This window comes from Hesperophylax consimilis, chromosome 4 (genome assembly GCF_061612785.1).
Source record: "Hesperophylax consimilis isolate HC1 chromosome 4, BYU_Hcon_1.0, whole genome shotgun sequence".
Classification (NCBI taxonomy): domain Eukaryota; kingdom Metazoa; phylum Arthropoda; class Insecta; order Trichoptera; family Limnephilidae; genus Hesperophylax; species Hesperophylax consimilis.
In genome coordinates, this window is record NC_142839.1 from 2,313,120 (window position 1) to 2,326,172 (window position 13,053).

Here is a 13,053-nt window from a genome sequence, read left to right on the forward strand (position 1 = left end):
ATTTAAAAACATATAAAGTTATTAAGTAAATATAGCATTTACAATTAAAAATCAAATAAATCATTCCTACATAATAATTACCTTGCACAAAAAAGTTATTTGGCAAGAAACACCACAAAATCTTCTGTAATGTTTTCTAATGTGACCTTTTTAATGTTTGGTCGATTAAGTAATAACACAATTTGAAAGCTTATAATAAACTATTATTTAAAATTATAACTTACCTAAAATTATATATAGATAAGTAAACTAAAACTTATGTTTGAAACAAACTTTAAAAAGTAGTTAGTCATATATCGCACATAAACATATACGTGAAAGTGGTAATAAAAATCAATTAACTTTAAGGAAATCGAGGTGTTAAAAGCTTTGCATTTTAAATGTATACAATAAGTTAAGTTTAGAGTCAAAGATAAATAAACACTATTGATTGTTTTTCATATTATGCAGACGTAAATATTTTCTTAAGTGAAGTTTATTTTCTTGTGTAACAAGTGAAAAATGTGTGTATTCTTAGTGTGCCTTATATCTCCACAAATATAGGAAATAGGCATAAAAATCGCTTGGCAAACGGAGACTAGAATCGTTCGATTTCAGCGCAAAAATATGTATATATTTTGTGAATAATTTTACAAGAACGAAAACAAGTTAATCAAGTAATACTGTCACAGATAATCTTACCCATAAAAGAGTACATTTTAAAAGTTGTTTCTTATATGTGTTCATATTCTTGTAATGAAAAAATACATTTCTTAGGACGGGTTGTTTCGCAGAATTTGAAATTAATTTTCAAGTTCTGTGAAATATTTTTTCAAGTTCTGTTATTATTTCCGGAATGAAATTTGGCTTCGCCTAAAGAAATCAAAACATGACCGCGAAACGACTTAAATAATATATTTATATATATTCAGCCTATTTATTAAATAAATGTGTTTTCGATTGCAATTATTGTGACATTGAATTTTAATTCAATCTTAAATAAAACACGTTTCATAAATAGCTTAGCGTAATGTACCTATTGGCATGATTAATCGATTTATCGTCAGCTTTTTCATAAATTTCCAGATAATAGGTTTATGTTCCAATGGAAATTACCTTTGTTGTTACCTACACCAAAACAAGTTCGCAAAAACCTATTCTTGAATAATATGTCTACCAATACAAGAAAGAATTTTAATAATATACCGGCATTTTTTTGCGTTATTAAAATTATAAATGACAAAGGGAAGAAAAAACTGACTGACAGCGGAAAATCACTAGAAAGCATTTTTACAATAGATTACATTAAAATGTATTTTAAAATTTAATACATTTCATTTAGCACATAGATTAAACGATTTTTTTTTAAATGATAGCCACGGGGTGATAGATACTCTCAGTATCTCCCAGGTGAAAAACCATCATTTGGGCTTATTGAATAAATCTAAATATTCTGATGCTACTCAATTTTAAATGCTCCATCTCGCTCTCTTCCGCATTTCTTTCAGCCCCACAACGTTCCTCGCATTGGGGATGATGCCATAGTACCAGATATGTGCAAAATGGGTACCCAAAACCATTTGAAATGCAAAATGGAAATGGGTCAAAACTTTTCCATTTGAAAATGCAAAATGCAAAATGGTTTTTAGAAAAGCATTTCAAATGCAAAATGCAAAATACCTATTTTCAAAATGCATTGAAAATGCAAAATGGTTTCTCAGGTCAAACAATTAAAATAATTATAGAATTTTTAAACAATTTTGTCATTTAGTAATGGACATCAATGTAGAACAAATATATTACTTGATGGTAAATCCAAAAACACCACGACTACAGATTATGAAACCACAAAAAATTTGCGCGGGACTAATGTTGCCAACGTAAAAACATAGAAACTGCTATCTAACATTTAATATTACAGCGTCATGGCCCCATGTTCACTATTTGAATCAGTATTTTTTGTAATGGTATCACTCAATTGCCAGGGCTCTTACCAGGGAGCAACATGACAAATGTAAATTATCTCTCATAGCGAGGTTGAGGACCGACTGATATTTGGGGCTTATGAAAAAAAGATGAGTGGAGATAGTAGGAAGAATGTTGCAAAAAAGCATTTAAAATGGAAAATGCATTGAGAAAAGCATTTAAAATACAAAATGCAAAATGGTTTTTAGAAAAGCATTTAAAATGCAAAATGGAAAATACCCATTTTGCATTTTGCATTTCCATTTGAAATGAATTTATTTGAAATAAAGCACATCTCTGCATAGTACTAATGGACCCGAGCAATTGGAACTCGGAACGTTTACGATAATAACAAAAAAATACCGCACAAGAGTGCCGATTGCTCCCAAAGGTATGGAGCCAGTGAGACTAACTATGGCATCATCAATTGGAGTATGTTGTGAGGCTGGAGGTAGTGAGGAGGGGACCTGGCTATTGAGATCTGTTCACCAAACATGGCTAAAGCCATTTCAAGCAATGTTTCAATTCCGAGTGTATCTAAGAGTGTATTCCACTCAGTAACGTGCCGCAAGTATACTATACATTGCTTTAAATTAATAAATTATTAAATAACACAAATTATCAAATGAAATTTACTCGCTCACGCCGGGATTCGAACCACGGAGGCCGTCAAGCTAATGCGTAAAACAAAAAAAATCTTTTGCGAGCGCATGGGACTGAAGCTTTAGGAAGGACGTAATGAGAACCCTGAAAAGTTGTACATCATACTGTACTTGTAAACTCGTATGTACCCTAACACTCCAACACAACTACCAACACAATACCTAACACAAATACCAGACCAAACTACCTGCAAAAAATATATTCACTTTTCACAATTTCCACACTGACTTTCCACATTCAACTCGAAAACTCCAAAGTCAACGATCATAACCTTTATTGCCTTGGACTATAATACCTACATCAATGCTTGGAGGTCATCGGAGACAAAATACATGTCCCAATACGATCAAAATCTTGATGATATTATAAAAGAAAAATCATTTAATGTAGGGACTATCTCGAATCTCGAATGCAGACGTTTTTTAAAAGAATATATTATGTAACTATTTGATTAATTGGACCTGACATTACAATAAAATTATTTAACATTTTATTTTGTAATAAAATTGTTGAAATGTTACACCATTGTTAATTTGTCTTTTAAAATACTACTCGATTAATTTACCTACTTCTCATATAATCAAACCGAATGGTTACGTGATCATAAAAATGCGTTTTTTTTCTTAGGAATACAGGACCGATAAAAAAAGACAGGTGATAAACTATGCGATGTGAAATATTTATTTATTGGTCCGATTTAAATAATCGGTCATCGATGAATAAATTTTATCAATAAAAGGTTATTTTCAAATTGGTCTTTTATTTTACTCGGACTACGCCAAAGCAGGTAACGATGCAAAAAGAAAAAAAAAACATAATGCGCAAAAAATAATCAATCGGTTATTACGTGAACTTAGTAAAATAAAACGATTGTTGTGCAAAAAAATTCACACAAAATTTCCATTTCATTAATTTTGTGTTCACTGAACCAACGTGCAGTTTTATATAATTAAGTTGGTTTAATTCCGGTATCAGAAACATAACATTACTTGATATTTAATTTGAAAACGAAATAGAATTTTAGATAAGAAAAGTTTAATCAACAACGATTTGTGAAATGTTTTAGTAAATACGTTTATTTGGAAGTTTATAATGAACGCGAAATTATAGTTTACTCGTGTTTTATGCAGTTATATAAGTATCGCATTGCCTGCCGGAACTACCTGTTTTCCAAAAAAATTACAGTAGACATAGAAAGGCGTTTAAAAAACATCTTGCAAGTGAAATGCTGCACTTGATCATTCCAATATGACGAGCAATGCTTAAAATTGTCATATTAATTAAAACCACATATGAATGCGAACGTCACCGTATGATAGAGAACGTAATTAATCGAATGAATTAATTTAGCATAAAAACTGTCATATTAATTATAATTTCATTGCATGAAGTTAATTAAACAATTCAGAAACGTACATAACACCGTATTAACGTGACCGTTATCAATCTAGTCAAATTAATTAAAACCACATTGCGTAAAATTAATCAAACAATAATAATTACAAAAGGTAAACATCGTCGTATTGTGATAATAATCAATCAAACGAATTCATAACGCATTAACAGGTACAGTGATACTGCATAATACGTAAATGTTTGTCTTAGCAGTCGTATAATTGACTTTCTCCGCGTAGAAACGACAAGCAAAATAATATCGTTAATAATGTTGGAACCCACCTGTATTCCATCGCGGGGCTTTGCACGAAGATACTTCAGAAGTGGTAGCACTGGTAGCAGGTTAGAGATGTCGGCAATTGTGCTTTCCCGTGGCGACTGAATCCGAAATTGCTTTCTCTGGTCTTATAACAAGAAGCAAATGGCTGCGGCCATCCCCGGCACCAGGTGGAGCGGGATATCACTTTATTGGCTACCAACAGTAGATACTAGCTAGAGACTAAAGACTAGAGCCACCGGCTAAGGCGACCATCGCCATTGCTTCTGTTTCTGTTCTTCGGTCCATCGGCCATTCACGCGCGTCAACTGCAGATAATATTAGCCAAATATAATGCATTAAACTCTATTCCACGTTTTATTATTAACCCTTCAGGCTTTTAAATGCTTTTACGTGCAAGTCCCACGACACGATGCTGTGAAATTTCTCATGGAATTTCGGAATGATTCCGAAGTATTTTAATTTTAAATGTACTATATTTTATTTGGATATGATTTGAGATTTTCTCGGCCAAAAGTATTATAGTGAATATTTTTAGGGTATTACGCCGTGTTGCGCTACCTCCTTCTTTAGCCAACGTTTCGGACAGCATTACAGTGTCCATCATCGGGGCAGATGTGTTTTTACCTACATATTTGAAACCAACTGAAAAGAATAATTATTTCTATTTCCAACCACGAACAAATCACGTATTTCCGCATTATAGAAAAAATCTGTTATCTGTGGACGCTCTGGTCAAATCTGTCCTTATGAAATTCTAATGGAATATGATTTTAGTGGCTAGCAGTGTCCTTCCTTGAAGGGTTAAACCGTACCTGTTTCAGCCTATCACGGCCATCTTGCTATGAAAGTTTGAAACTCGTGGTGGAAAATCTCAATGATGGTTACTATTTGTTTTTTATATTGAAGTGTCACCCGTGTGAAGTTTCTTCCGTGTAAGAAATAATTATTGTACACCTACGAATAATTTATGAATGAGCTTTTTGGTAAAAAAGGAAGTTAATGCATAATACATGTAAAAATTAAGATTTTTCTGAAATTATTTTTTCAGTTAAGAGCTGGATTATCATATCTAAACGAACCTTTAAAAATTATAGGTCAATCGTATATTATAAACAACATTTTGCAGATATAAGGAGTTTTGATAGTTATGTAGGTACAAGAAGCATCCTACTTAGACTTCCTACATATATTACTGTCAGAAATTGGTTTAATTTATTGAAGCAGGCAATCGTAATTAATGCTGTATCGTGATGGAAGGAAAATGTTAATTGCGTGCTGTTTATTTTTTCGCATTTGATTTGGTTTGGTGGAACAGCCAAAGTTACTTCGTACACATTCTCTGTCCAGTGTGGAATTTAAAAGGTAAGATATTGATAAATAATGTCACCCTTCCCATTAGAGTAGTTTTTTTTAATTTTTTTTATTATCAATATAAAGTTTTTTTACAGGTTTTTTTTTCGATGTCTGTCTCACTAGGATAAACCTGTGTCAAGACAGACGTATTTGATACATGAATTAATGTGTACATATTTTTTGATACATAAAATATTTCATTACATTAAATGATATTGTGAAAAAGATACAAAATAATAAATAATAATAATAAATGATAAATTTGTTAATCAGCATCTAGTTAGAGTACATACTTATTTAGGGATTTTTATAAAATTTTTGATCATGGATCTGTCTTGGCTGATGATCCAAGACTTGATGTCTGTTTTATATTTCAAAAAAAAATCGTTCAGTCTAATGGCTAGTGGGAGAGCATTATATAGCCTTGTTGCAAAATATCTAAAATTTCTCTGGCCAAAAGTTGTTTTAGCGAAAGGGATTTGTAAGAAATTATGTCCTTTGGTTCTAGTATCACGAGCAGTTTGGATATTGTCAAAAGTAGTTTTGTGTTTGAAGAGGTATGTTAGTATGTTTTTGGCATAAAGTTGCCTAATGTCCATAACACAGATTTTCCTAAAGATTTCATCCGAACTGCTTGTGATTGGTAGTTTGAGGATAATCTTTATTATAAGTTTCTGAGCTTTAGATATTGGATCAATGGCGGCAACGTTTGCTCCTCCCCATGCTATGATACCATATTCTATTAAAGATTGACAAAGTGCATAGTAGATTGTTTTGAGCTGGTTTAGGTTGAGAAAGTTGCGAGTTTGTCTAAAAAAGTAAATGAATTTTCTAAGTTTGTTTGCTGTAGTGGTTATATGTTGTTTCCACTTTAAATTGCTGTCAAAAATAATACCTAAGTATTTAATTTTAGTTACCTGTTCTAAATAAGGGCAATCACATATTATCGTATTTGTCAGGTTGCAAGCACATATTTTAATTTGATTTTCTGGGTTTCTTAAGGAAGGATTAATACTAAATTCAATGTATTTAGTTTTGGTCACATTCATTTTTAGTGTATTATTGTTTAACCATCTTTTAACCACAGTTATGCCCCTGTTAGCTTTTATGTATACATCATTCCAATTACTTAATTTGAAGAGGAGAATCGTATCAACAGCGAAACTTACAATTTTGGCATCTATTTGAAGATTACATAATTCATTTATGTATATTAAGAACAGGGTAGGACCTAAAACACTTCCTTGAGGTACGCCGTAGCTAATTGGTAATTGATTGCTATTGCAGTTGTTGATTTTCACACTTTGCTTTCGGTTTGACAGGTAATCGCTAATAATAGTAAGTTCATCACCATTTATACCAATATTAGATAGTTTTTGTAAAAGTTTAGAGTGAGAGATAGTATCGAATGCTTTGCACAGGACTAAGAATATTGATATGCATTTTGATCCCTTGTCTAAGTTTTCATTTAGAAAATCGGTAACTGTTGCCAGGGCTTCGGAGGTGCCTTTATTTTTCCTGAATCCAAACTGGTTGAGTGATAGTATGTTATTTTGTTCAAGGTATTCGATTAGTTGATTATTAATAGTTTTTTCAAAGACTTTAGATAGTGAATTTAGTAATGTAATTGGACGATAGTTAGTTATGTCCGCTCTAGAGCCTCCTTTATGTATTGGGATTATGATTCAGTGTTTTAGTTTGTCAGGGAATCGGCCTTTTAGGATGCTTAGGTTAATAAGATATGTTAAGGGAGTGGTTATTTCTGATACAAGTTTTTTTAAGGCAATATTTGATATATCGTCCAAGCCAGTTTAAGACGAGTTTTTTAGTGAGTTTATGATCAATCTAGTATCTTCATTTGAAATTTGTTTTAGACTAAAATGCAAGTTGTTGGGCAAATTTGTATTACAGCTTAGTGAACTGGATTTGGTATGGTTTACATCGATATTTTTTGCGAGTTGTTCACCTATTTTTGAGAAGTATTTATTTGCATGATTAACAATAATATCGGGATTACTAGAAAAACTAAATATTTTATCATTTACTTTTAGTTGTTTTAAGTCATTCGTAGGATTAGGTTGAGAGTGAGTGGCTTCTTTAAGTGTTTTCCAAAGTTTTTTAGGATCATTATTACAGTTCTCTATTTTCTGTTTATAATATATCTCTTTAGCCTTTCTTATTATTTGGGTACAAATGTTTCTATATCTTTTATAAAAGTTTCGAAGTTGTATATCATAAGGATTGTTAATAACGTTTTTGTGGAGTTTGTTACGTTTACGGATAGATTTAATAATAGTGTGGTTATTGTGGTTATTAATAGATATGTATATTCTATTCACCAACACTAAAGATGATCAAGTTGAAAAAAAAATAAGTATTCTATGGGTTATTACAGTTTTGATGGGAATCTACGTTTGCAGTTATGTAAACTAGTTATAAATCACTAAAAAAAATTCTTTTAAACAAATGTCACTACACCTTAAATGAATACCATACATAAATTAAATACCTCTGTTTTTTATTTTTTATTTACATACATTTGTTAGCATGGAATTGTTGGGTTTTGTAATATAATGTGTATTTGTTGGGTTAGCTGGAAGAAATAGGATGTAACCCATAAGCTATACCCTTTGTACTCTGTATTTTTTTGCAATAAATATTTTTTTGAATTTTGAATTTATACACTTGATTCTGATTTTTCGCTACCTACATAACGTAAAATGGAACACACAAGCACGTATTTATTATAAATAGTTATTTATATAAAACTATTTTAATAGTTATTTATATAATAGTTTTATGTAAGTACGTAATAAGTAAGACTAATTGATTATGAGTGTTGATTAACCTAAACATGTTAACGAATAATTTAAAAATAATAATTAGCTAAAAGTTTCATGATTTTTCCATGAAACTCTTAATTCGAGTTAATATGACAACAGATTATTATTAGTAATAATATTCAGTATACCTCGGTAAATGTGTTAAATACACAACCATGTGCTTTCGTTAAATAAATTTAAATGTTTATGAAAACTGGTTTTAAATGCGTAGCGCATTACTTGTACATATAATACGGTGACCGGATAAATCATCAAAATGATAATTCATCATATCTTTAAAAAGTTATATAAAGTCATGGAAAGTGATGAAACAAAAACTTTATTAACTGGGTTAAGTAGGTTAGGTTAGGTAAGGTTAAATTTTTTTCATCGTTTCTAATGACTTTATATCACTTTTTAAAGGTGTGTTGAATTGTCGATGTGTTGATTGGCGTTCTATGTATGCTTACCTACAAATTAATATACCCACACACTTCGGTGAATGCAATAAATGATTCTAGCTCCGATATATTCCGATAAAAGAACGCGTTCATCAAATCTAAAAAGTGTGAAACGTAAAAATGGAAAGTCTTCAACCAATTTCCTTATAATATAATAGTCTAAAATCATTGAACTCTACAATACTCGATTCATTTTAGACGAGTATTGGCCAGCATTTCTGATACAGTTATTATATATAATTTTTTTAACTAGATTCTCATACAACAACAGAAAATCGTTTTACTGTTTTCCACCTTCGTAACATTATTTTTGATTATCAAATATAGTGACATGCAACATTTACCGTGGTGATCTGCACATTGAACTTAAGACGCATGTCTTGTAAACACTTGGTACACGCCGCTAACAATAACACTACTTTTATTAATTTTTAAATAGATTACACAATTACACAATAGAACAAAAACCGAAAAGGGGGTTCGTAAGTAAGAAATTTTGAATATTAAAGCAGTTTTTATAAGCCTGATGCTTTATTTTTTTGGGCTTGTAAAAAAAATTATCAAAAAATGCTCGATTATTTCATAGGCCAAGATGTGTTTTGGGCGCAGTATTTAATTAAAGCATCTAAATTATGTCAAAGCGACCTAATTTTCAAACCAAAAACACACGTCGAGGGATCGATTCCCGCCGCACGCAAAATTTATATTGACATGGATTTGGTAATAAGTATTATATTGATAATATGACGTAAAATATAAATTAGTAAATTCGACAAACCTTCCAAAATTGGAAGTCAACATGATAACTAGTCGGAAATACAGATCTCTATAACCCAGAAGCATACGGATGCAACTCCAAAAGACGAAGTGTTCAGGAGTGCCGGAATGCAGGATGTTTTTGTGAAATTTTCTGGAGTGTCGGAGTGCAGGATGTGGTTTTATCAAATCTCTCCTTAATGTCACTAATATTTTCATTGATAGCTGAAATTGATATTTTGTTTTTTTCTCGGGTAAAGAAACTATAAATTTGTAAAAAAATTACCTAGGCAAATTTTCACACCCAATATATGATATTGTATTAAAAACAGAAGCTTCAGTAAGTAAACACAGTTTATTTGATTTAAAAAACATGACAAAAAACAAATATTAAAATAATATTATTAGATTACAATGAGTTGTGATAAATATTAAAAAAAATACCATAATATATAAGAAGCATTATACAATTTAGAGAAATATATTATTATAAGGAAGGAGACTCTCTGACTGCTCCTTATTTCTAAATATCTATAATCTGAAAAATTATTAAAATATTTGCATAGAAGATAACTACTCTATTAGCATTTTTTTATTTTCCCAGCTGATATAGTTAAGCCGAGCACGCGCTTACAAAACAAGAAATTTCACTTTGATTGACGATGAGCTGACAAGTTTCTGACCATGTTCTGGCTAGATTCTTAATGAGTTGAACTTGGCAATGATGAGGGGCATTGCCCATTACAGTATAGTACCTGTACGTATTACTCGAATGTGAGAATATTTGCAAATTGATTGAATGAAGATTCAACTAGGTAGATTTAACGTCATAACATAGAAGTAAAATGTACATAATCATAATATTGGATGAATGCACAATTCAAATGACTTTCCAATAAATATACTTGGCGAATTCCGCCACCCATATTATTATGATTAGTATTTTTTGAAACGCTCTAACTAAATATACCATTTTTAGACGTACATAATTATATTTAAAAAAATCTGAAAAAAAATAATGCATTTTTGAGAGGGATAGGATAGGTCGGGTTAGGTGTGGTTAGTTTGAAAAACGTTAGGCTAAGTTAGGTTAGGTTCGATTAGGTAAGATTGAATTATATAGGTTGAGATATACTAGGGTAGTTAGATATAGTAGTAACGTTAGGTTAAGTTAGGTTAGTCTGGGTTAAGTAAGAAATTATTGAATAATATCTAAACAGCGTGTCTGCATTGTTCTTATATTGTGAAAGCACTTATTCTGCGGAACTCACTTTGATTTGTATTGGTTTCCGTTTTAATCACAATTATACAAAATATATTCCTTCATCTTATTAGTTGAATTATTTCCGCAAGTCACCTAGATTTTCGAATGGAGCAATATTGTGTGGGTGTATTAATCCTTCCATTAGTTATTACTTTCCTTTTGTGATGGGTATCAGTAAATAAACTTAATGTTGTTTAACAACGAAGTTATTAAAGGCGTATATGAGTATGGGATGTTGATTTTTGAATATAGCCTTGTCAATCCTGCAGTTTGGACTTCCAGTAGTCTGGAGCCATTTCTTCATAAGTGCCAAAGCTCGATTTCCACCTTGTAACTTCCCTTTAACAGTTCCAGCTGTAGTGTTCTTGACCCAACCTCTCAACCCAAGTTCCGTCGCTTTTCGAACGGTGTGTTTCCTGAAAAACACGCCTTGGACCTTTCCAAAAACCTCAAATTCCACGCTTAATAAACCTTCCATCACTAGAGGCTTTCCAAACTTTACTGTTTTATGTTTAATAATTATAACTATGGTAAAAAATATAGGAAACGAAACAGCAAACTACGAACCCATTGCGAATCGTATTTTGACAGAATATTTTCAAATGTGGATCAATTACAACTTTTTTTCTCTTTGGTTGATCGCAATATATTATTATATAAGTAGCTACCTAACCTTGTACATAAAACTCGATTGAGAAATAAATTCATGATTTATTCTGCACGGCCTATTATCTTCTGTTAAGTCGATTTCTGCAAGAAATGGGTAACCATGTTAGCATTGTTCCCATGGTGTACACAATATTATTGGTTTTGTTTTACTATACCAACTAACATATTATTTCCCACGCACCATAAGATAGTTACCATATTGGTACGTGAGTACGTGGGGGGTACACGTCTTGCACGTGGTACCTATACATAAACAGTTGAAATGTACTAGTAACATTAAGCTGCTTAGGTTCATTGTACCAATAAAATAGTAAGTAGGTACCATCATTAATTTTATGTGCGGTTTTGTATGTAACTTGTAAAAGTTCGTTTATATCGTTCGATATTGTAATTGTCGGATTTGTGAAGCTGAAAGTATCTGCCTCGGGATCCTTTCTTTTCAGAATCAGACAGTGTCAATTATAAAGACAATCAGAAACTGTACCTTTTTTACTCTTTTCTTAAATTAGCAAGCGCGGTATTCACATTTTAAGAAAAGAGTATTTTAATAATAAACTAAAATAAATTAAAATAAATTTTAATAAATAAACCTAACCGTCGGGAGACAGCGAGGTTATAGCATCCCCAATCGGGGTATGTCAGGAGGCGGAGAGAAGGTAGTGGGGGAGAAGGAGATGGGTAAGAGGAAGGTGGGGGATTATCTGGAAATTCAGATCTGGTCCCCAAACACGGCTAAAGCCATTTCAAGCAACGTTACAGCAACGAATTGTGGTCTTACACCGGGGCGATACGCTCGAATGTGTCGCACGTACACTATGAATTATTTAAAAATTTAAATAATAAATTGTGAAATAACACAAATTCATTACATAAAATTTACTTACGCACGCCGGGATTTGAACCCACGACCTCCGAATTGCTAGTCGAGAACCTTACCCCTCGCCATTTATGTCGTCCGTGAAATCAGATAATTTGTAAGTAGTTGAAATTGATCGGGTGACGCGCGCTATTCAACCGTATATTTTATTATCTGGTTCTAGCGCCCTGTAAAAGTGCCTTTACTTCTTGTGGTGCTGTGTAAATCTATTTTACTATCGACATTAACGTTTACGACATTTTATTAAACATTATTATTAAAGTTATAGACTGGAACTCAAAATAGTGATCGGCCAAGCAACCGAGCTCTTTCAACACAAATGAATAAAACGTGAATATTTTCTTTTAAAAATATACTGGCTCCTGAACTTTTGCTTCCAGCGAATTCGAAAATCTATACATAATACTGCCCTACCTACGCAATTCTTCAATTTCTTTACCTATATATTAAATAAAAATAAAAAACCTGTTTATTAAATTATTATTTTGTTGTAATGAATGTCTGAAAATGTTTTCTGTAAACAAAAGTGCGCCTTATTGTCAGCAATCAGACGAACACCATGTAATATG

At 31.7% G+C, this 13,053-nt stretch overlaps 1 protein-coding gene and 1 pseudogene across 1 annotated transcript in view; both read right to left on the bottom strand.

Moving 5' to 3' along the window:
• Nucleotides 1-4,460, bottom strand: part of LOC149424023 (uncharacterized) — a 36,947-nt gene extending 32,487 nt beyond the window's left edge. The window contains exon 1 of the mRNA XM_089651215.1: nucleotides 4,285-4,460. Within this exon, the coding sequence (XP_089507341.1) occupies nucleotides 4,285-4,295 (11 nt within the window). The 5' untranslated portion in view covers nucleotides 4,296-4,460. The remainder of the gene's footprint in view (nucleotides 1-4,284) is intronic.
• A 6,662-nt stretch (nucleotides 4,461-11,122) lies between these two features.
• LOC149424024 (acylphosphatase-1 pseudogene) lies at nucleotides 11,123-11,416 on the bottom strand (annotated as a pseudogene).
• Nucleotides 11,417-13,053: the final 1,637 nt, after the last annotated feature.